We start from the raw sequence: 25,408 nt of genomic DNA, 5'->3' as shown, positions 1-25,408 counted from the left end.
GGTGGCAAGAATACACAGAAGAACTATACGAAAGAGGTCTTAATGACCCAGATAACCACAGTGATGTGATCACTCACCTCGAGCCAGACATCTTAGAGTGTGAAGTCAAGTGGGCCTTAAGAAGCATTACTACGAACGAAATTAGTGAAGGTAATGGAATTTGAGCTGAGCTATTTCAAATCCTAAAAGATGATGCTGTTAAAGTGCTGCACTCAATATGCCAGCAAATTTGGAAAACTCAGCAGTGGCCACAGGACTGAAAAAGATCAGTTTTCATCCCAATGCCAAAGAACGTTCAAACTGTCGTACAATTGCACTCATTTCACATGCTAGCAAAGTAATACTCAATGCTCCAAGCGAGGCTTCAACAGTAGATGACTAAGAAATTCCAGATGTTCAAGCTGGATTTAGAAAAGGCAGTGGAACCGGAGATCAAATTGCCAGCATCCTCTGGATCATAGAAAAAGCAAGAGAATTCCAGGAAAACATCTACTTCTGCTTCATTGACTATGCTAAAGCCTTTGACTGTGTGAATCACAACAAACTGTAGAAAATTGTTAAAGAGATGGGAGTACCAGACCTCTTTACCTGCCTCCTAAAAACCTGTATTCAGGTCAAGAAGCAACAGTTAGAACCGGATATGGAACAACGGACTGGTTCCAAACAGGGAAAGGAGTACATTAAAGCTGTATATTGTCACCCTGCTTATTTAACTTATATGCAGAGTACATCATGCAAAATGCCGGGCTGGATGAAGCACAAGCTGAAATCAAGATTGTGGGAGAAATATCAATAACCACAGATATGCAGATGATACCACCCTTATGGCAGAAAGCAAAGAGGAATTAAAAGAGCCTCTTGATGAAAGTGAAAGAGGAGAGTGAAAAAGTTGGCTTAAATACTCAACAGTCAAAACACTAAGATCATGGCATCTGGTCCTATCACTTCATGGCAAATAGATGGGGAAACAATGGAAACAGTGATAGACTTTATTTTCTTGGGTTCCAAAATCATTGCATGTGGTGACTGCAGCCATGAAATTAAGAGATGCTTGCTCCTTGGAAGAAAAGCTATGACAAACCTAGATAGCGTGCTAAAAAGCAGAGACATTATTTTGCCAAGAAAAGTCCATATAGTCAAAGCTATGGTTTTTCCAGTAGTCATGTATGGATGTGATAGTTGGAGTATAAAGAAAGCTGAGCACTGAAGAATTGATGCTTTTGAACTGTGGTGTTGAAGACCCCTGAGAGTCCCCTGGACTGCAAGGAGATCAAACCAGTCAATCCCAAAGGAAATCAGTCCTGCATGTTCATTGGAAGACTGATGTTGAAGCTGAAACCCTAGTAGTTTGGCCATCTGATACGAAGAAGTGACTTGTTGGGAAAGACCCTGATTCTGGGAAAGATTGAAGGCAGGAGGAGAAGGGGACAACAGAGGATGAGATGGTTGGATGACATCACCAACTCAATGGACATGGGTTTGTGCAACCTCTGGGAGCTGGTGATGGACAGGGAAGCCTGGCGAGCTGCAGTCCTTGGGGTCACAAAGAGTCAGACACGACTGAGCCACTGAACAAGAACAGCGTTTTGCAGCTCTGTTATGTAGTTTTGGATATATCGAGGGTAATTAAACAAGCACGTTATTAATGCCTCTAAAATTATTCTTTGTTACATTCTCATATACTTTATAAGTAAAGCTGTCTCAAGATTTTTTTTCTTCTGTCCGTCAGGCATTTTATTTGAATCTTACTTTTTGTCCTTTCATTCCTGCTTGGTCTTCAGAATTGAATTTTTATATTTCACTGGTCTTACTAATCTCCTGTAATATCTTGTAATTGTTTTCCTTTTCTCTCCTTCTCTGCACTCTATTACCTGTATTATTAGCTATTTAATTTGATTTTTCCCTCGTCTGTTCTCTGCTATTTTTAATTGCCTTCCTTTGTTGCATCTTAATGATTTTCCTTTTTTAATGTGTGCATCAAATATTGATCAGCACTCACCTCTTTTAAAATATCCTAAGAATAGGAATTATATGTTCATTGTGTACTTGACATTTTTTCTATGAAAAAATTCTGAAAATATAAAACATCTGTAAATGCACCTTTCTTTCTAGGGTGATGTTGCAAATGAAGTGGAAACGGAACAAATACTCTGCGATGCTTCTGTCATGTCTTTTACTGCAGGAAGTTATTCTTCTTATGTACAAGTTAGAGGATCAGTTCCCTTATACTGGTCACAGGACATTTCAACTATGATGCCTAAGCCACCTATTACATGTGAGTGGAACAGTCTTTTCAATAGTAACTCTCCTTTACCCACATTAGACGGTAAACTGCTGCCAACAGAAATTTCATAAAAGCATGGAGTTTTAGTACTGAAAAGTAGATAACTTAGAATCAGGACTACTGACATTTTTTTATGCAACAACTTATATACATTTATTTTTAATATTGGCCACTAGAAAATTATTTATATTTTAAAATATGTAAATATAATTAATTCTATTCAGAAATGTAAGAATCGTTCAAATTCAATAAATATATGAAGAAGGATACGCTTAAGAGGAATTTGAGACATGAAACTACCAGAAGATCAATTGAGTTACATTTCTATAAACATTGTAAAGTGAAACAAGACCCTGTGCTGCTTTTATTCTTGCTGTATAATTTTCATTCTGGTACTTATTTGTTTTTTCCTCCCAGTGGATCAGGCAGATCCATTTGCCCACGTGGCTGCCCTTCACTTTGACCAGATGCTTCAGAGGTTTGGCTCACCCATCATTGTCTTGAATTTAGTGAAGGTATGACATGCTCTCTGTTTGGTTATGAAATTCGATCACACTGGACAACATGAAGGGGCTTAACTAGCCTGCTTTAAAGGAGGAGAGGGTTGTGGGTTGATCGTGCTATGACGACTCAACTGTGTCTGAACTGTCTGAACCTCTGTCCTTTGGCCTCAGAGTCCACGTGGCCTCTTCTCTGGGTAATTCAGAGAATCTGTGGTGGGTTTCCTAGGAAAGAGAGGAATGAGCATGTCTGTCTTCTAATTTCCTGGGGTGAACTAGGTATGGACGAAATTCTGCCTCAGTTTCCAGGACACCTGGGAGAAGGAAGCATGGAGATCAAACACCCACAGGCTAGCCTTGATAGAGTAACTTCCCTTGACAATCCAGAAGATCTGCTGGGCAAGATAATATGTGGTAATAGGATCTAAGGACTATATTCAGAAATTGGGGTGCAGTTGTGGCTCAGGAATCTGGTGGACAGAGTGGTGACCTGGTCTCATAATTCTGTGCTTCCATGTCAGAGTACACTGTCTGGTCAGCGTGTCTTGTATATATGAGTAGGCAGCCAGGTCAAAGGCCTGGTGTGGAGGGTAGGAGACCAGGTAGGAAATTTTATCTGTGTCTGTTGCAACCAGATGAAATGGAGGAATCTCATTCTGTGGCTAGGAAAACCCTGAGTATGAAAAACAAGTGTTTTGTTATATTATGTCTATGGCAGTTGGCCAAACCTTCTGGTATCTGAGATTATTCTGAGAAGTTGGTTACAAGTATTTGTTGTTGTTGTTCAGTCACTCGGTCATGTCTGACTCTTTGTGACCCCATGGACTGCAGCACACCAGGCTTCCCAGTCTTTCACTGTCTCCCAGAGTTTGCTCAAACTCAGGTCCATTGAGTCAGTGATACCATCCAATCGTCTACCCTCTGTCACCCCCTTCTCCCTCTGTCTTTAGTCTTTCCCAGCATCAGGGTCTTGTCTGAAAGTCGGCTCTTTGTATCATGTGGCCAAAGTATTGGAGCTTCAGCTTCAGTCCTTCCAATGAATATTCAGGACTGATTTCCTTTAGGATGGACTAGTTGGATCTCCTTGCAGTCCAAGGGACTCTCAAGAGTCTTCTCCAACACCACAGTTCAAAAGCATCAACTTTTCAGTGCTCAGCCTTCTTTATGGTCCAATTCTCACATCTGTACATGATTACTGGAAAAACCATAGCTTTGAGTATACAGACCTTTGTCAGCAAAGTGATGTCTCTGCTTTTTAATACACGCTCTAGGTTTGTCATAGCTTTTCTTCCAAGGAGCAAGCATCTTTTAATTTTATGGCTGCTGTCACTGTCTGCAGTGATTTTGGAGCCCCAAAAGATTAAGTCTGTCACTGTTTCCATTCTTTCCCCATTTATTTGCCAAGAAGTAATGGGACCAGTTGCCATGATCTCAGTGTTTAGACTGTTGAGTTTTAAGTCAGCTTTTTCACTCTCATCTTTCACCTTCATCAAGAGGCTCTTTAGTTCTTCTTCACTTTCTGCCATTAGGGTGGTGTCTTCTGCATATCTGAGGTTGTTGATATTTCTCCTGGCCATCTTGATTACCGCTTGAGCTTCACTCAGCCTGGCATTTTGCATGATGTATTTTGCATAGAAGTTAAATAAGCAGGATGACAATATACAGCCTTGATGTACTCCTTTCCTAGTTTGAAATTGGTTCTAACTGTTGCTTCTTGACCTACATACAGATTTCTTAGGAGGCAGGCAGGGTGGTCTGGTATTCCCATCTCTTTAATATTTTCCACAGTTTGTTGTGACCCACACAGTCAAAGGCTTTGGCATAGTCAATAAAGCAGACGTAGGTATTTTTCTGGAATTCCCTTATTTTTCCTGTGATCAGCAGATGTTGGCAATTTGATCTCTGGTTACTGTGCCTTTTCTAAATCCAGCTTGTACATTTGAAAGGTCTAGGTTCATGTACTGTTGAAACCTAGCTTGAAGGATTTTGAGCATTACCTTGCTAACATGTGAAATGAGTACAATTGTGTGGTAGTTTGAACATTCTTTGGCATTTTTCTTCTTTGGATTTGGAATGAAAACTGACCTTTTCCAGTCCTGTGGTCACTGCTGGATTTTCCAAATTTGTTGGCATATTGAGTATAGCACTTTAACAGCATCATCTTTTAGGATTTGAAATAACTCAGCTGGAATTCCATCACCTCCACTAGCTTTGTTCATAGTAACGCTTCCTAAGGCCTTCTTGACTTTGCGCTCCTGGATGTCTGGCTCTAGGTGAGTGATCACACCATCATAGTTTTCTGGGTCATTAAGAATTTTTTTGTACAGCTCTTCTGTGTATTTTTGTCATCTCTTCTTAATATCTTCTGCTTCTGTTTTATTCATAGTTTCTGTCCTTTATTGTGCCCATCTTTGCATAAAATGTTCCCTTTGGTATCTCTAATTTTCTTGAAGAGATACCTGGTCTTTCCTATTCTATTGTTTTCCTTTATTTGCATTGCTCACTTAAGAAGACTTTCTTGTCTCTCCTTGCTATTCTTTGAAACTCTGCATTCAGATGGGTATATCTTTCTTTTTCTCCTCTGCCCTATGCTTCTCTTCTCTTCTCAGCTCTTTGTAAGGCCTCCTCAGACAACCATTTTGCCTTTTTGCATTTCTTTTTCTTGGTGATGGTTTTGGTCACCACCTCCTATACAGTGTTATGTCCATAGTTCTGTCCATAGTTCTTTAGGCACTCTATCAGGTCTAATCCCTTGAATCTACTTGTCACTTCTACTGTAAGTGATTTGATTTAGGTTATACCTGAATGGCCTAGTGGTTTTCCCTACTTTCTTCAAGTCTGAATTTTGCAATAAGGAGCTCATGATCTGAGTCCCAGTCAGCTCCCAGCCTTGTTTTTGCTGACTGTATGACCTGGATAACCGAGATCATTAGTTATAATAAGTATAATTCAGTTTAATTAGAAACCAAGGAATCCTATGTCCATTTAAGCCACTGTTTAACAGTTTTGAAGGTTTCCCTTGTGCCAAGGCAATCATAAAAACAGTCCTTGCCTTCTCTGGGCTCACAGTCTAACAGGAGATGGTAAAGTGATGCAGAGGTACCAAGACAGGGTTACGATGCTCTGAGAGCTTATAGCAGGAGAGACGTCTTCCCTGAAGAAGTGATGAGTCAGTACAATGCCTCTGAATGAAGAGGCCTTTCCAAGGCCAAGAGGAAAGAGAGCAGCAGGTACAAAGCTCCTGGGACAGGAGGGCGTAAGGTGCGTTTGAAGAAGAAAAGGCCTCTCTGACTGGGTCCCAGAGAATGCGGGCAGGAGAGCCTGTTGTGAGAAGAGACTGAAGAGGTAGTTATGCCAGACTTGTAGAGCCTTGTAGGGTGTGTTAATGAGTCATGTCCTATCTTGACTTTCCAAAACCATTGAAGGTTTTGTAGAGTTGAGAAGATGGTGATCAGATTTCTGTTTTGAGAAGGTTATCCTGATCTCAACGTAGAGAATGAATGGATTGGTACAGACTAAAGTCGATGTTGGAAGACCCCATAGGCTGTTATAATTATCCAGAAAAGGGGTAATGGCCTCAGCTAGGGTAGTATGGTAGAGGTGGAAAGGAGTGGACACAGGCAGTAGACTCAGTGATGAGCTGGGTATGAGATGAGGGAGAGGAAGGGGTAAGACTTGATCCCTAGGTTTCTGGCTCACTCAGGTGAATGGGTGGCAATGCCACTCACTGAGCCAGGGAACACAGACTCTCTGTGAGGGAAGGTGGTGAGTGCGGTTTGAATGTGTTGAGATTTGAGATGGATTGAGTCCTGTCAAAGGAGATGATAAGTAGGTGGTCGCTGTGTGAGATGGAAGCTCAGGAGAGAGAGGTCTGGGCTGAGATGTGATATTATGACCCATCTGAGTCCTGGTGATATTTGAAGACATGGGTGCAGAGAGGATGCCCAAATGAGGGTATAAAGGGAGAAGAGTGAAGAGCCTCTGGTCTCGACTTGAGAACCTTCAGCTCCTAATGTTTAGGTAGAACAGGCTGAATCTGTAAAGGAGTCAGAAAGGACAAATGGAAAAGTAGGAGGAAAACCAGCTGAGTGCTGTGTTATGACAGCTAAGAGAAAGTGTGTTTCGTGATGAAGGAAGTAAGCAGCTGACAGTGGCAAAGGCTGCTAACAGGTCAGGTAAGATGAAGACAGAAAATATGCTCATTGATGTTCCCAACACCAGAGGCACTGAGTGACATGGACTGAGCTGTAGGAGGACTTTTTCCCTCAGTTCAGTTCAGTTGCTCAGTCGTGCCCGACTCTTTGTGACTCGATGGACTGCAGCACCCCAGACATCCCTGTCCATCACCAACTCCTGGAGCTTGCTCAAACTCATGTCCATCGAGTTGGTGATGCCATCCAACCATCTCATCCTCTGTTGTCCCCTTCTCCTGCCTTCAGTCTTGCCCAGCATGAGGGTCTTTTCCAGTGAGTCAGTTCTTTGCATCAGGTGGCCAGAGTATTGGCGCTTCATCCTCACCATCAGTCCTTCCAATACATATTCAGGATTGATTTCCCTTAGGATGGACTGGTTTGATCCTCTTGGAGAAATGAAGCACCTAGTGAGAAATGTGGAAGAGTTGGTATTTTCATCTGGTTGTTGTTTCTTGAAGAGATCATAATGATGTGTTTAAAAGTGTTTGGGAAGGATCCGTTTGAGATCCTTAAGGAGAGGAGAGAATACAGGAAAGAGAAGGGATGATCAGGGGCATCATGTACTTGAGAGGAAAGGAGGAAATCTGAAACCTGGAGGGAGGAGTTATTTTAATGGGAGGACAGAATCATAAGGGTACGTGTGCGTGCGTGTGTGTGTGTGTGTGTGTGTTGTATATGCATGCACATACGCTTACTTTCCCTCCTGATGGCTTTAACTTGCCCTTAAGGTCAGAGGGAAGATTACCTGCTCAGAGTGGAAGTTTGAGGGCGGTGGAAGTTTCACAGCCTTCATATATGTGGGAGGATGGGTTGACCAGAGACCTCCAGGCAATGCTAAGGGCAAATTCCAGGTTGGTGGTGGTAAAGTCCAGGATTTTTTAAGTTGTGCTATTGCCTGACTTTTCCTGGTAGTGCTAGTGAATGGGTATAAGCACAGAAAGTGAAAGTCTCTCAGTCGTGTCCGACTCTTTGTGACCCCATGGACTATACAGTCCATGAATTCTCCAGGGCAGAATACTGGAGTGGGTAGCCTTTTCCTTCTCCAGGGGATCTTCCCAACCCAGGGATTGAACCCAGGTCTCCCACATTGCAGGTGGATTCTCCACCAGCAGAGCCACAAGGGAAGCCCAAGAATACGGGAGTGGGTAGCCTATCCCTTCTCCAGGGGATCTTCCCAACCCAGGAATCGGACCAGGGTCTCTTGCATCGTAGGCGGATTCTTTACCAACTGAGCTATCAGGGAAGCCCAGACACACACAGGAAGTAGATAATGGGGTTCATTTAGTTTTGCCATACAGGTGTGACACAAAAGACAGATTGTAGGCATTTGTGGCGTTGGCAGTTGTCTAATTGAAGCGGACCCTGAAACCTGAGCTGGAGGAGGGCGAATAATGGAGAGGGTGGTGGAGAAAGCAGAGCTGTCAGTGGACTGGGGTTCTTGTTAGGTGGGGTGTTTAAAACAAGCTGTCTGAAAATAAAAGAGGTTCTGGATAAGAAATGGTGAGGGCAGAGGAGTTACCTGTGATGAATGGCTTGAGCTGGAGATGTGAGGGTGGGAATGATGGCCTAGCTAGAGTGGAGGCAGAGTGTGGGGTGGGGATGCAAACTGTTAGCCAGTTGCTGGGAGAGGACCATAGAACTAAGTGCATGGGTTCAAAGGAGCGGGGGGTGTGTGTGTGTGTGTCAGAGGAGGAAGGTGATGAGGAAGGGAGCCGTGTGTCTGTGTGTGTGTGTCAGAGGAGGAAGATGATGAGGCAGGGAGCTGTGAACAGTGAGGCAGGAAGTTTTAGGGCCTGGATTCAAAGGAGCAGGGTGTGTGTGTGTGTGTGTGTGTGATAGGAGGAAGGTGATGAGGAGAGGAGCTGTGGACAGTGAAGCAGGAAGCTTTAGTTCTCCCTTTGTCGCTCTTTGGCTTAGGAAATTATTGGTCTGCTTCAGTTAGATGACTGCCAACACCCAAAACTCCTGTAATGTTATTATATATAATATAATAACAATAATAATCAGGGATTGACTTGTAAAATAAATCAAGTATTAAATACATCACTTTTTATACTTTTGTTCACATCAGTTCAGAAATTTCATCTCTCTCACTGTCAACTCAGAATAATATAAGACAATAGCTGGATGATCCATAACTTCAGCCTGATATTACACAGTAGCTATAAGAAACATAAAAAAATTCAAGAAGCAAAACTCTACTAACAAGAACCTTCATGAACAATTTTCTAATAAATGTATAGGCAATAAGATATTGTTTGTATAGAAATAAGTTATTGCTGAAGCACTAAATTAAAAAGTTATCACTAGAATATAAATGTCAACCTAAATTAGTGAATTTTCTTCATATATTACCGAGTCCTTGTAGAGTGGTTAAAAGCTATGGTTAAATGGAGATTCATGATGTATGAAATAAGCTATTTCTCTATTAAGTATGCAGGTTCAAAATATAATATCAGATACATGTGGTTATAAAGTGTTCCTGCCCAGATTTCTCAAACGAATATTTACTTCTTAATATTTAAATGCCAGTCAGTAGATTTTAAAATTATTGTTGTTTATTATTTCATTGTCATAAAGATCCTGACAAAAAAACTAGAAAATTCTGTGGAGATTTAAGTTGCTGTTTTGTAGAATAGAAAAAATGTTCTATTGTTTTTGTCATCAGTTACTTTATTCATAGAAGAAGATGTTTATTCAGTTCACTTGGAAGAAGTCCATATTAACTTGTCAAAGTGTGTCGTGTGTGTGTGTGTGTGTGTGTGTGTGTGTGTGTGTGTGTGTAGCATATCAAGGGACAGTCACTGTTCTGCCTCTGTATGAAGTATCTGAAATGGAATACCTTTCTTGATTTTTCCCTTTGGTCCTGTGTGTGAACTATCTCCTGCCCACCCCCTACCCCACCATGTGTTAAGCTTGAGACACTGCTTGACAAAAGTTTTGCAGGAATCCTTACACTGTCAGTGCTGCTGCTCAGGATTAATAGGAAGCCAACCAAGGATCTGATGTCATTGTCCATCAGAGGACTTTAATCTGGGGGCCTTGGATGCTATTGGGGGGATCTTTGAACCCTTTGAAATGATGTACAAAGTCACTTGCATATGTAAAGTTTTCATCTGGTTGTTAAATGAGACTGTGGCCCAAAGGCAGTTGACTAAACAATTCAGTAACTAATCCACTGTGGGCAGAAAGTGCATAACGCATGTTCTTTGGATAGAGATGATCCAAGATTGATGAAATAACCTTACCTCTGCATCTCCTTAAATGTCAGATTTGACATAAGAAATTCACAAACTTTCTGTTTCTCTAGTTGGTTTAAAATACTTTTGAGAAAAATTCCAGGTATGTAATTTAATTTTCTCAGATGTAAAAATGAGCTAATGTTTGTTCATCTCAAATTGATTTATCACTGGTCTTAATCAACTCTAATTCCTCCATTTGATATATACAGTTATGCAAAATAGATACATTTTCTTTTGTTTCCTTAGTGATTATCTAATTAAATTCATGACAGTTGAAAAGTAACCACCATGGCTGAAAACAGCGTAGACCTATCTTGATGCCAGTAATAGTCCCTATTGCCAAGTTAACTTTTTGTTTGCATGTTTGTTTCTGAGTAAAGTCCTGATCAGAATAATAACACAAATGGTCTGTTTTGTGTTAATACTTACCATGCGTCATTCGCTCTGATAAGAAATTATGATGTTTCATCTCATTTAAACCTCACATTAATCCTTTAAGGGAGGTGCTGCTGTTACCCATTTTATAGATGAGGAAATTCAGGAAAGTTGAGAGCCTCGCCGAGGCCGTCTGGCTGGTAGGAGGCAGAGAATGAGCTCCAAGCTCACAGCTGAGTAATAACGCACCAGCCCCTCTTGAATGGGAGGCAGTGTGGTCTCTCCAGAGCTACAGCAGGCAGGTGAGGAGGTGGACCGCTAAGATGTAGTCCCGTTCATGCCTCTCAGCTTCAGTGCTTTCAGCCACAGTGTAAAAGGGGAAGACAAGGCTGCCTTGGCTACCTCCAGGGGGTTTTATGAGTCAGGTTTAAAAGCATGTGAAGGCTATGAAAGCGCTTTCCCCTCTGCCAGTTTGGGGATTATCCATCCAAGCCCAGTTGATTTCTGTCTGGTCCTTAGCTGGCTGGGGCTTAGGGGTCCTTTCTTCTGGCCTTTGGGGAGTTCTCCTCACTGGGGTGTGGAGGGTGTAGGACAGGCCTGTGTAGGGTGAGCTGGACTTGTTGGGACTTTAGGAGGTTACGAGGAAGAAATCTGATCTCCTTGAGTCTTTAGTGCTCATTATCTGTTGATCATAATTCAGTGGCGTATATATTTATTTGCATTTATTTTAACCTTAATAAGGTAGGTTTCATTTTTTTTATATTTAGCACTTCATCTTTTTGTCTTGCCTTCGTGGCAAAGTTATGTTAAAAGTCTGTTCCTCCAATTTAAGGCAGTTTGAACACTGACGATGTTTAATTTTTGGAAAAGGAACGAGAAAAAAGGAAGCATGAGAGAATTCTGAGTGAAGAGCTTGTAGCTGCTGTGACCTACCTCAACCAGTTTTTGCCTCCCGAGCACACGATTATTTATATTCCGTGGGACATGGCCAAGTACACCAAAAGGTGAGCGGATGCTCCCCTTGTCTGGTTAGGTTTTCCTCTTCTTGTGATGTAGAGTAGCAGGAAGCGACCTTCCCCGTAAAGTTACTCTTATTTTCCTTTGTGGATCTGCTTGAGGGGCTGTTTAACTGCTGGTGTATAATTAGAGGGCTTAAATTAATTGATCAAACTCTTTTGTCCACCATTTTTACCATTTGCAAATTCTCTTTGAAGTATCCTAGTGACTTCAGAACACCTCTCCTCTGCTGCTTTTCCTCAAAGGTGTTAGTTTCACCTTTTTTTTCTATTTCATTCTATCTCCCTATTAATTCCTTTCTCAGACGCCACTTTCAGATGTTCTCACTCGTGGGTGAACCAGCACTAACTCCCGACCATTTATAGTAAATCCAGACCCCTTGGTGTAATGTGAAAGCCCCAACATCTGGTTGGTTCCAGAATGTAATAACTGCTTCTTTATTGCCAGGGCTATTCTGCTCCTGAAAAGCTAACCGTCACGTTCTGTCTCCAGTGTAGCGGCCGAGGTCCAATTCTGGACCTTTGGTTCCTATTGCTTCTTCTCCCTCCACCCCTCCTCCCTACCCACCAGGGTGCCTTCCCACCTCTCTTACCGTCAAGTTCTGATTCAAAACTCATCTCTTCCAAGGAACTCTCATTAACCTTGCATTGTCCTTTGACACATTTGCTGGGCATCATACAAACACTAGGTTCACATCAAGGTCTCTCTCATTTTCTTAATGTCACTGTATTGTTTTGCACTTGACTCATTGTACTTTCCTCTGAATCATTTTATGTAGTTAGATACATGCACGTGCACACACGCACACACACACTTTCCCAGAGTATAAGCCTGGTTACTGGTCGGTGCCATTCATAGTAATTTATTTACAGTGTTTTCTTCCCGAAACCGCACTGAACATTGTGCTCTCTTCACATTTCATGACTGTGTGTCGACTTCACTGACTCCACTCTTGGGGAGTGAAAGGCTTTGGAAAAACTCTTGCTGGGGGTTGCCATGTGCCAAGTTTAAGGCTTGCCAACAGTTGCTATTGAGTTACAGGCCTTTCTTGTGCCAAATCTTGCTAGTTATTGAGTACACCTAATTCTAGAAATTAATTCTTAAAATGTCCCTATTGAGTACAAACCAGAGATTTAAAAAATTACATTCCCAAGTATCATTACTGTAGCCTTTCCTTTAGGTGTAAACATAGGTGCGTGTTAAGAGCTGGGCCCTTCTCACTTCTCTTCCTCTTCCTCCTTGCTCTCAGCAAGCTGTGTAATGTTCTAGATCGCCTGAATGTGATTGCAGAAAGTGTGGTGAAGAAAACAGGCTTCTTTGTGAACCGCCCCGATTCTTACTGTAGCATTCTGCGGCCAGATGAAAAGTACGTATGGTGTTTTAAAACCTAAAAGATATCAAGAAGTTAGCTCTTATAGACAAAAAATATTCTAGACATGAGCAGTTTGTACTCCTTGGAAGATAGATGACTTGATTCCTTTGGGGAGATGACACCCTGCCCACATGTCTGTGGAATGAACATTCATGAGGGTGGGAGATTCTCCTGGCAACTACATACCTTGAGATGGAAGCCACAGAATCTCTTGCTTCTTAGAATAAATGTTACATAAAGTATTTCTGTAAAATAAAACTTTCTGTAATGAATTCTGTGTTTCAGTATTAAATAGGAGCAGGAAAATTTTTTCTTATGCACCCGTCTATAGCTTAGTATTTATACTAACATTTTAATGAAATTTGTCACTGTATTAGTTATTTGCTCACAGATATTTCTTCATTGGGGCTTCCTTGGTGGCTGAAACAGTAAAGAATCTGCCTGCAGGAGACCTGGGTTCGATCCCTGGATCAGGAAGATCCCCAGGAGAAGTAAATGGCAATCCACTCCAGTATTCTTGCCTGGAAAATCCTGTGGACAGAGGAGCCGGGTGGGCTACAGTCCATGGGGTCCCAAAGAGTCAGACCAGTCTATACTAACATTTTAATGAAATTTATCACTGTATTATAGTTATTTGCCCACAAATCTTTCTTCATTACTACTTTGTGAGCTTCTTCAGATCAAGCATCTGTGCTTAATTTATCTTTAAAGAACCAGTATATGTATTTCCAGCATTTTATTTTCAGTTAACAAAGTTAGCTATAGTGGTAAAGAAAAAACGTGCAAAAAGCAAGAAAAAAAAACCAACCTAACTAATTATTAATGTGTACATCTTTGCAAGTAATCCTTCTGTTATAGTTTGAATTTCAGGGCACCTGTGACCAGGGTCCCTAAGACTCCTCCCAGGCTCGGTGATTTCCTAAGAGAACTCAGGGGTCGCAGTGTATTGTTGTCCTCTGGCTGTGATTTATTATGAACAATCAAAACAAAGCAAAATTAGCCAAGGGAGAAAGCACATGGGACAAAGTCCAGAGGAAATGAGGCACTCGCTTTCAGAGTCCTCTCCTGCTAGAGTCACACCAAGCATGTTCAATTCCCCTAGCAACTTGTGACAGGGAATGTGAAGTGTGGCCAACCAGGGGAAATGATTAAAGACTCGGTGCCAGGGTTTTTACTGGAAGTGGTCCCACAGGCAGCTCTGTCTGGCAGCTACCAAAATTTCAGGCTCCCAGAAGGAGAGGCTGTTCAGCAAACCACGTTGTTTCTACAAACAGCTTAGGCACCGTGAGCCATGCCTGTCTGTTCGGGGAATAATGAAAAAGTTCCCGGCGCCAGCCACGGGGCAGCCTTGTAAGCGGGCCTTTCTGAGGATAGCAGTCAGGCTTGCTGTGTTAACTCTTTTTCTGCACTGCACCTTCTTTTAAATAATTAAAAGATTAATGTCATTACATAGTACTTAGAATATTTCCCCATGCCTTCATTGGCACATGGAGAAAACACGTGGGAAGGAAAGTAATAAAGAAGTTTGTAAAAACAATGAAAGGACTGTAGCAAAACTCCGTGAAGAAAAGCTGGAGGAAGTAGAACCTCCTAAAGTCGAGGGGAGAAGGAGCAGGCCTGGTAGATTGTATTATAAAGTTGATCTGCAATTATTATTTGTGTTTATAGAGACCGAACAGGAAGTGGGCTTAAACTAAAGCAAGAGATTTTGGATGAATGTGGGTGACAAAATGCTAGTGCGTGGGGCTGGAGCAGGTTAAGATGCTCCTTTCCTGGCCTCCCTTTGAGGAGAGCATGGGTAGCATTCCATCTCTGTTGTTTGCAAATTCATTTACCTGAGAAAGTAAACTGAATCAACTGATTATTCAGGGGCGTTCAGCCCTATTACTTTGATTCTTAGTAAAGAGCTAGTACCAAATATGAATATAGATTATGTTATTAAATATTTTAAAATTAAAGCATGTATTTTTAAACACAGGTGGAATGAACTAGGAGGATGCGTGATTCCCACTGGTCGCCTGCAGGTATAGATGACATTGTGTTAATAATGAACAGAATCTGTATCCACTGTGTGTGATGTTTTCTGAAAGCAACCATGGAGGGAGATACTTCTTATTGAATGCAACATTATTAATCATTTGAGAACAAGTTTTAATGCCTTACAGCTAGTGTTTAACTCTTAGAAAGGATGTGTGGCTGAAATAGTAATGGCCCATGGATTTTTGGGGGGGCTTCCCTGATAGCTCAGTTGGTAAAGAGTCTGCCTGCAATGCAGGAGACCCTGGTTCGATTCCTGAGTTTGAGAAGATCCGCTGGAGAAGGAATAGGCTACCCACTCCAGTATTCTTGGGCTTCCCTGGTGACTCAGCTGGTAAAGAATCCACCTGCAATGCAGGAGACCTGGGTTCAATCCCTGAGTTAGGAAGATCCCCTGGAGAAGGGAAAGGCTACCCACTCCAGTATTCTGGGCCTGGAGAATTCCATGGACTGTATAGTCCATGGGGTCACAAAGGGTCAGACACAACTGAGCAACTTTCACTTTCACAGATTTTTTACATATAGTATAAAATTATTGGAAATAGAAACATAAACAGAAATGTGTAAAGAATAAATTAGAAGGACTTTGGAAAATGAGCCAGATAATCACTATATATATTAATTATGCTTTAAGAATGAAACAGCCTCAGCCACTAAATATTTTGGTTTGTACAGTAAAGGAGACAGATCAGGAGGAAAAGCACATATTTAACTGATTGGTACATGTGGAAAATGTTAGCTATTTGTTTTATCTTGTTAAATTAAAGAAAAATTCAAATATAGACTAGAAGGTATAATGATGCTATTGGAGCAATATTGCGAATAGCAAATATAACCTTTGATAATGAAAAAAAAAAAGTTCTTCATTATTTGTTCAGGAATAAAACCCTACTTGCAGCTTGTCTTCTTAAAGAAATCTTGAGTAGGATGGAAGTAGTTCTGGTGACTGAATAATGATTGACCGTTGAAGGTGTTTCTCTTTAGACTGGTGTTCTTCGAACCAACTGTGTGGACTGTTTGGATCGTACCAACACAGCACAGTTTATGGTGGGGAAATGTGCTCTGGCTTATCAACTGTACTCCTTGGGCTTAATTGACAAACCAAATCTACAATTTGATACAGATGCAGTTAGGTAAGCTTTATTTTTTTTGCCTTTCAAATGCTGGTAATGACAGAAAGCAAACTTGATTAATCATAAAGGACTTTTATGCACTTATTTCCCCTTTTGGCTTCTCAAAAATTATTTTGTTAAAAGACGTTATTTAAACTCGGTAACATCTATTAAAGCCCTTGTGTTGTTGCCATGGTTTTGTTTTCCTGTTTGTGTTAATATTCAAAAAACACTGTGTACTTTAGATAAATCCAAACTAGTGAGTTTCTTTAAAAAAAAAAAAAGTCTCAGACTGCGTTAGGAAGAAAAGTAATATGCCTTCATATATTTTGAATTAAACTTAAGATAGATAAAAGATTGGTGCTTCGGTAAGAAATACTATTATTTCACTGTCCATTGGGTCCATGACAGTGAATGAAATACTGTTTCTTGAAATGCAGTGATTGCTATTATCAGTCCTCTGAGATAGTCATAAAGGCTCTGTCCAAAAGAGTGCTCAGCTTACAAATGGCCAGATCTCAGCCATCACTGCATTAAAAAACCTTAACAGGCACTTGAGAAACATAAGTTTCAAACCTGTATTTCTAGGAAAGAATATGGTTTGATGTGACAAGAGATTGTCCTTTCTTCCAAAGGCAATTCAGAGAGAACAGAAAATTCTGTCATGGGAGGTAAATTGAGCTGGCAGGCTGCAGAAAGTTAGGAGTCTTTTAAGAGAGTGGAACCACCTTGGTCTAGGCTTGGGGGGGTTATGCTTTTTGGTCCCCCTGCTTTTTTTTTTCCCTTAGAGTTTTCTGTGATTTTGTTGCTTATTGGACTATTACTATAAAATGTAATACATTTTGCATATACATTTATCTTCAAAATGTTGAAGAGTCTACTTGAAAAGAAAGGCTCAGAGGAATTCATGTAGGAAAAGACTTGTTTTGAATCTGTAGCTAAGTGAATAAGGTGTATAATACTTTGGATGAAATTCTTCAGTGTTTGTGTGTTTTCCTTGGGCTTCTTAGGTTGTTTGAGGAACTCTATGAAGACCATGGGGATACCCTGTCCCTTCAGTATGGTGGTTCCCAACTTGTTCATCGTGTAAAAACCTACAGAAAGATAGCACCGTGGACCCAACACTCAAAAGACATCATGCAGACCCTATCTCGATATTACAGCAATGCTTTTTCAGGTAATTCTGGAGTTATATGCACTTCTGAGACTTATCCTGATGCACATTTTTCTCTTTTACATATCCCTGTTTTTAAAGCTAACTGGAAAAGTAATGTCAAAGTTAAATATTTTAAAATTTTAAATAAAACAGAATCTGTCACTTAGGAGGTACTCAGTAAATATGCAGTAAATGAATGAATAAACTTTGTATATTAAGTAGGGCACTTTGGCCACCCATAACTGGAGCTTTCATATACTTCACAGTACTGTGATTCCTTGGCTTCTGCCTCATTCCTAGTTTCTGCTTGTAATGAAAGTGAAAGTGAAAGTCACTGTCGTGTCCGACTCTTGGCAACCCCACGGACTATACAGCCCATAGAATTCTCTAGGCCAGAATACTGGAGTGGGTAACCTTTTCCTTCTCCAGGGGATCTTCCCAACCCAGGGATCGAACCCATGTCTCCCACATTGCAGGCAGATTCTTTACCAGCTGAGCCACCAGGGAAACCCTGGTAATACATAGATCAATTTAAGAATGTTGAGTAATTATTTTTAAATAGAGTTCATCATTTAAACAGTTGTCTAAGAATGTGAATATCACTGATTCTTTTAAATGTCAGCTAGAAATGGGAAGTAACATTAACACTTAATTTTAGTCTTTTCTCATTTTATGACTTGGGAGTACTAACAGCAACAGGTGGTTAAAATGGCACTTTTTCTGCCTCCATTCTGATGTCACCCACCAAAGTGATTGTGAGATAGGTCCCTTGCACAGAATTTTTAAAGGAAGAGCTCAGGTTGATTTTGTTGAGTCTTGGACTCTTGAACTAGATTAAAGATAAAAACGTTTACAAAATGTAGAGAAGAGAGATCAGCGAAGAGATTCTTTGAATTTTTGCTACGCAGTGACTGTCCCCACCCCTGCTCCTTTACCTCCAGCCTGGAGAGAACTGGACTCTGGGCAGGCTTAATGTAGTGTTCTCTCGTTGGAGGGACCCTGTGGAGCTGTTGGCTTTGGGCTGCTGTGTTGGGAATGGCCTCCCCTCCTAGAGTTGGTTAGGCCAGAGGATCATTAGGCCTACCAGGTGACCAGAGGTAGGCCCCGTGGGGGAGGGTGCTGGCATGGCATTGGCCTAGCTCCTGGCCAGAGGGACCATAGCAGTGGGAACCAGGAGGTGATTGATCACTGGCTTCCCAAGGAAGGAGTAGCAGGAAAATGCCTGATGTGGGAAGATGTCTGTGCTCACACCAAGGGAACTGCAGGTGTCCCCAGTGCTGGGAACCTCAGGAGAGCCCATGAAAACATCCACAAAATGGTCAGCCTTCAGCCTTTTCCATGCCCAGAGAGAATGCAAAGGCGGTTTGCTATACTACTGTGCAGGCATATTCGTTTTCTGTGATACCTAACAAATTACTGAAAAATTGAGAGCTTAAAACAACATATATTCATTATCTCATGATTTCTGTGGGTCAGAATTCCAGGCACAGTTTAGCCAGGTTCTCTGCAGAGGGTCTCACCAAGCTGTAGTGGAGATGTCAGTCAGACTGTGGTCTCATGCGGAGGCCTGATTCGGGGAGGATCTGCTTCCCTGCTCACGTGCTTGTTGGGGGAATTCAATTCCTTGTGGACTTGTTCCTTGTAGGGCTCAAGGCAGCTTGCGTCTTCATCACTGGCATGGGAAAGGGTCTCTAGAATGAGACTTCTGGCAAGACAGTCTTATATAACATAATGTAGTCGTGGGGTGACATGCCATGACTTTGCCATATACCATTGCTCAGAAGCAAATTGTGGTCCCACCCACCCACGAGCAAAATCTGTGACAGTTTCCTAAGGCTGCTGCAACAAAATACTAAGAACTAGGTGATGTAAGACAACAGAAACTTATCTCACAGTTCAGAGGTAGAAGTTCAGTGTTAAGTTGTCAGCAGAGCCAAGTTCACTCTGAAGTCCATAGAGGAGAATGCTTCTTCCCAGCTTCTGATATTTTGCCAGCAGTCCTCAGTGTTCCTTGGCTTCCAACTGTCTTACTTCCGTTGTCACGTGGTCTCCTTCCTCTGTGTGTCTAGGTCTGTGTCAAATTTCCCTCTTCCTGTAAGGACACCAGTCATATTGGATTAGCATGCATGCACACTCAGTCACTTCAGTCGTGTCTGACTCTTTGTGACATGGGCTGTAGCCCGCCAGCCTCCTCTGTCCATGGGATTTCCCAGGCAAGAATACTGGGGTGGTTTGCCATTTCCTTCTCCAAGAGGATCCTTGACCCAGGGATCAAACCTGTGTCTCTTAGGTCTCCTGCATTGTCAGGCATGTTCTGTACCACTAGTGCCACCTGCGAAGCCCTAATTGGATTAGGGTCTACCCTAATTCAGTATGGCATTGTCTTGATTTGGGCTTCCCAGGTGGCGTAATGGTAAAGAATCTGCCTACCAATGCAGGAAACGCAGGAGACCTGGGTTTGATTCCTGGGTCAGGAAGATCCTTTGGAGAGGAAATAGCAACCCATTCCAGTATTTTTGCTTGGAAAATCCCATGGACAGAGGAGCCTGGCGGGCTACAGTCCATGGGGTCACAAAGAATCGAATGCAACTGAGCACACATAACTTGATTATGTCTGAAAAGACCCTAATTTCAAATAAGATTATATTAATGGATATTTGGGTTTAGGGCTTCAGTATATCTTTTTAGAGAGAAACAATTCACTACACAACACAGGATATCTGTCACACTAAAACATGAACAGCAGAAAGTGGGGAGCATGGGGGTCACTTTGGAGTCGAGACCAAGTAAGACCATCCCTATTTCCACACTGCAGAGGGGTTGGAAGCTGGTTGGCAGCCTGGTGGGTGTGGGGGGACGTGCAGGACAGACCTAGAGGTCCTGTGTGGTCTGGCCCCACCTACCTTGCCCTTCCCCCCATCACAGCTCTCCAGACACACGGACCTTCTCACTCTTTCCTGACTATGTTAGGCTTCTCTGCCAGAGGCTCTTGCTGTACCCCTTGGAACATTGGAACATAAGACTGCAGTCTTCTGAGCCTTTCAGAGCTCACTCTGCCTTCAGTTTCTCAAGGAAGGTACTCCAGTTTTTGTTCTTGTAGCATTCTGTACCTTTGCAGCACTTGGCACAATTGCACTTAAATCCTTAACTGTGCTATTAGTTGTGTTGTGTCTCCCCGTATCTCCCACCGTGAGACCCAAGAGCTCATGAGCATCTTATTTACTACTGGTTCACTATGGTGTCCCTGCTGCCTTGCTCATGGCACATGAACTGTTTAGGGACTGAATTAATAAACGCATGAGTTAATTCATTACCTATGCCCTCCCCAGCTTCCCCTTTTCCCTGAATTCAGAAATCAACAGGGCTAAGTATATCAGCCTAATAACATGTAGCTTATCAGTAATGGTCTTAGGCTGCTCAAATCATGTCTTTCAAATTCACTGAGAATTATGGCCATTGTACAGCTCCAGGTAAGCTCAATGCATAACATAAACCACAAAGCCACTATAGACCTTTAGAGTATTTGGATATTACTCTGTATGCATGACTCCTTGAGCTGGATTTAGGAACTTTACAATCAAAGTACATTAATCTGAACAAAAATCAAGAGTTAGGAAAGTCAAATTTAGAAATTCAGGTCAATGGCATAAGTTTAAATTCTAGATTTCTAAAGCAAAAATATTGAAATATTCCCATCACCCTTTATTACACTTACTGCTGTAGTTCCCAATAAAAATATTAATATGTATTGATGTATTCCAAATGGCTACAACATTATTGCAAATAATTATTATAAATAGCTAAAAACACTAAAAATAACATGGTTTCACTTGTTTTTATAAATTAGAATGGTTTTAAGGTAGTCTCTCTAAAGGCAGTCTCACTGGCTATGTTTCATTATTGCACTTGTTTTCTAGGGCTTCTGTAACAAAGCACTGCAAGCTGGGTGGCTTAAAACAACAGAAATGTACTGTTTCACAGCATTGGAGGCTTTAAGTTGGAAATCAAATGTCAGCAGGGCTGTGCTCCCTCTGAAGGCTCCGGGGGAGCTTCCTTACTTGCTTCTTATCTTCTGATGGTTTGCTGCTGATCCTTGGCTTGCAATTAAAACTGCTTTCGTTTCTGTCTCTCGTGTCACACGACATTTTCCTCTCGTGTTGTGTCTCCGTGGTGTTCTCCTCCCTGTATGCCTGTGTCCCTTCTTATGATGACACCAGTCATACTGGATTCAGGGCCTGCCCCATTCCAGTGTGGCTGTATCTTAACAGGATTACATCTGCAAAGACTTGATTTGCAAATAGGGTCATATTCACAGGTCCTAGGGCTCAAGACTTATCCCTTCTGTGGGGAACACAATTCAGCTTGAACAGCTGTGTAAGTTATATGCCAACAAGTACATATACCTCTGGGTATGTGTTATTATGAACAAGGTTTAAAACTGCCCTGAGGAAAGGGGCGTCCAGTCTTCTGTCCTCTCCTGTTCAGGGTTGTTCCTGAATTGGGAGTCATTATTGACACTTAAGGACCAAGTCATGTGTTTTTCAGTAAGATTAGAGCACAGAGAGTGAATGTGTAACTGCATGATTAAAAATGAAAGAACAATTAAAGGACAGAAGGTGGTCATAAGTAAGTAACGTGCACACGATGGAAAGGTAAAGCAAAATTATGCACAACTGAAAGAGAAACTATTATGAAAGGAATTATTTTATGAATAATACGGCTAAAACAGACTTCTTTGAGAAGCATGGTGCCATTGGGGTGTACAACTTATTTTTAAATTACAATGGATATTATATAATGGTAATATTAATAGAACCATTTTCTTTAAGCACTCAAGATAACTTTGTGAATCAGTCTCTCTATGTTATGTCTCTGAGGTAGACAGGAAGGTACTTGAAATTAGGTTGTTAAGAACTTTATCCTTGGTTCATATAGACAGAGGGAGAAGGAAATGGCAACCCACTCCAGTATTCTTGCCTAGAGAATCCTGTGGACAGAGGAGCCTGGTGGGCTGCTGTCCATAGGGTCGCACAGAGTCAGACACGACTGAAGCGACTTAGCATGTATGCATGCATTGGAGAGGGAAATGGCAACCCACTCCAGTGTTCTTGCCTGGAGAATCCCAGGGACAGAGGAGCCTGGTGGGGCTGCCGTCTGTGGGGTCACACAGAGTCGGACACAACTGCAGCGACTTAGCAGCAGCATATAGACAGGTGAGTACTATGTGGGTAACCCACCTGACTCCCTTTCAGTTTCATTTTAAAAACTGTTTTGAGTTTTCACATATTATTACCATATTTTGGGGTTTCTTTGTAAGACATGTCCTTTGGTTTCTCTCATTACTGGCTACATAAGCAGCTGTAGGATGTCAATAAGAAAAGAACAAGTACCTAGTTATTCTCTTTGGATGTTAGGAAGAAGTTTGTAATTCCTTGTCAAGCTCTAATTTTCTTTTATATTTATGTGAGGGAAAACCTGAATATTTTTTCTGAAGCTTATTGAGTTGAAATCCTATTTTAAGAAAAAAAAGATAAGATATCTGCACAGTTAATAATAGACCAGCTGTATATACATATATATGTGTGTGTTGTTGTTGTTGTTGTTGTTGTTTAGTTGCTCAGTCATGTCCAGCTCTGTGACCCCATGGACTGTAGCCTGCCAGGCTCCTCTGTCCATGAGATTTCCCAGGCAAGAATACTGGAGTTGGTTGTCATTTCCTTCTCCAGGGGATCTTCCTGACCCAGGGACTGAACCCCTGTCATTATATGCTCACTGCTGTATGTGGTCATTTCTCCCCTCTGCTGCCTCATTTCCATGAGCATAAAAGCACACCTTATGTTTTCCATCTAATCTTTCCTTCCGTTCTTAACCACACCCACTGCTAACAAAGCTCTGCTCTCCTAAAGAAAAACCTCTTGGAAGAGTTATCTGCACACCTGTTCCCTCTCTCATATCCTGTTCTCTCCAGCTGCTTCACTGAGCCTCTGCCCTGTCATGCCACCAAACCCATGCCTGTCACAATCACCCACAATCTCCCACTGCCAAACTAGGGGCTCCTTTTCTGTGTTCATCTTGCTCAGCTATTTGGCAGCTTGTATCATGGTGGAGCACTTCCTCTTTCTTGAAACTCACCTCTGTGCTGTCTCGGTCTCGCTGGTGACTTCTCCTGCCCTATTTCTACACTCTCCTCTTTTTCAACACTTTTACCTTAGGGGCATCTCACCCAGCTTTTAAATACCAGGCGTTTGACACTCGATATATATCTCTTCCCTGACTCCTCCACTGAACTCCAGACTACTTATCTAAATGCCTACCTTGCAGGCATCTCCTCCTGAATATTGTGTTAGTTTTCTACAGGTGCCATAACCAGTTATCACAAACTCAGTGGCTTAAAACAACACCCGTTTATTATGGCCCAGTGTTTGTAGTTCAGAAGTCTGGGAATAGCATTACCCAGCTGTGTTCTCTGCTTAGGCTCTCACCTGGCTGAAGTCCAAGTGAGAGAAATGAAGTCAGAATGTTGGCTCTGATCTGGAGGCCTCCGGGCTCATTCAGGTTGTTGGCAGAACCCCAGGCGGTTCTCGGACTCCTGTCCCCATTTGCTGTTGGCTGGGGCTCATTCTCGGGTTTGAGAGGCTGCTTGCCTTCCTTGGCTTGTGGTCCACTCCATCTTCAAAGCCAGTAATGGTGCATCAACCCTTGTGCCTCAAATCTGTCTGCTTTCCTCTTCTGCCCTTAAAGGATTCTTGTGATTCCAGCGGTCGTACCAGGTAAGACACGATAATTTTCCTGCCTTGAAGTCATTGATTAGTCATTTCAGTCACATCTACAAAGTCGCTTTTGCCATCTAAGATGAAATATTCATGAGAAACTATGGAGGGAAGGTTATGAGGCCAAGTTTCTTCCTACCACAGATATCTGAGAAGAATCTCAAACTAATCATTTCCAGCAGGAACTCTTGACTCTGCCCCAAACTTCTCTACTTTTTTTCTTTTTTCACCTCTGCTCCCATTGTTCAGTTCAGAATCCTGGGAATCATCCTTAATTCTTTCTTCTCCTTGTCCTGCTTGGTCTCATCTCTCAGCAGACCCGGTTGGCTCCACCTCCAGAGTATATCCCAGATCCTTCTGCTGTGTTTCCCCCTTACTGTTGCCGGGCTGGTGCAGACAGCTGGTGGCTCTGAACAGCGGCGGTGGCTCCTGATTCCTCCCTCGGCCTCCCCTCTTCCGTTCTTGCTCTTCACGGCAGCCACAGTGATCCTTTCAAGAGTTAGATCGTATCACTCCCCACTCTGAAATCCCTTCCAGGGCTTCTCATCACATTTAAGATCGGACTCTCTGCCATGACCTTCGAGGCCGTGTGTGGTCTGCCTCGCTGTCCCCAGTCCTGCTCGCTCTTTGGCCCCTGCCCTCCAGCCCCCCGCTCCCCCCGCCACCTTCGTGCTGTGCCTGACATTGTGCAGCTTCCACCTGCTTCCCTGACCACCCGACAACCTAAGTGTCCCTCTTCTCTCTCGTCACTTTCATGTCACTCTTATTTTTTCATAGAACTAACATCCTCTGAAAGTACCCTGTACCTTATTTACTTGAGTGTTACTTTTGTTTCCCACTGTGGAATATAAGCCCCGTGAAAGCCAGAATCAGTTATGTAGAGACCGTGTCCCTAGTGTCGGACATAGTAGGCTCTTAGCTGAATGAATGGTGGGGTTTTTTTTTTTGTAGTTATGAAGGTAATATATGCTAATTATAAAAACTATAAAATAATTCACAAATAAATCATATAATCCTCACCTTTCAGAGATAGCAACTTGTTCATATTTAGCAGAACATGATCCTTCTAGTTACTGTACAGGTAATGTATATCTGCTTTTGCCCTTTTAGATAATGTGAGTAATCTTTATGACCCTAAATATTCTTTTACAACTTAATTTTTGGTAGCCTTGTGGCAGTCTGTCCTTTAGAAGCACCATAGTGAGTTTACCTGTTTTTATTGTGCATTTATGTTTCTTTTAAACGAACATCTTTTTTGCATGTTTTTTATCTTATGAAAATTTCAGAAGCATATTTATTAGGTCAGAGTATAGATATTTTCAGGATCTTTAAAAACATATATATATAGCC

At 42.0% G+C, this 25,408-nt stretch overlaps 1 protein-coding gene across 4 annotated transcripts in view; it reads left to right on the top strand.

The window, feature by feature from the left end:
- The window catches only part of FIG4 (FIG4 phosphoinositide 5-phosphatase), a 165,743-nt gene that overhangs the window by 66,696 nt on the left and 73,639 nt on the right, over positions 1–25,408 (top strand). For all 4 annotated transcript variants that reach the window (XR_014064459.1, XM_081526720.1, XM_081526721.1 and 1 more), the window contains 7 exons: positions 2,113–2,275; positions 2,702–2,799; positions 11,465–11,598; positions 12,861–12,977; positions 14,962–15,007; positions 16,005–16,153; positions 17,143–17,309. Coding sequence is in view for 3 of the 4 variants with exons in the window: in XM_081526720.1 (XP_081382846.1) it covers positions 2,113–2,275; positions 2,702–2,799; positions 11,465–11,598; positions 12,861–12,977; positions 14,962–15,007; positions 16,005–16,153; positions 17,143–17,309 (874 nt within the window). In the remaining variant the exon portion in view is untranslated. The remainder of the gene's footprint in view (positions 1–2,112; positions 2,276–2,701; positions 2,800–11,464; positions 11,599–12,860; positions 12,978–14,961; positions 15,008–16,004; positions 16,154–17,142; positions 17,310–25,408) is intronic.

Source organism: Giraffa tippelskirchi, chromosome 9 (genome assembly GCF_054371585.1).
Source record: "Giraffa tippelskirchi isolate mGirTip1 chromosome 9, T2T-mGirTip1v1.2.pri, whole genome shotgun sequence".
NCBI classification, from domain to species: Eukaryota; Metazoa; Chordata; class Mammalia; order Artiodactyla; family Giraffidae; genus Giraffa; species Giraffa tippelskirchi.
The sequence above is the reverse complement of the archived record's forward strand: the minus strand, read 5'-3'. Positions and strand labels throughout refer to the sequence as shown.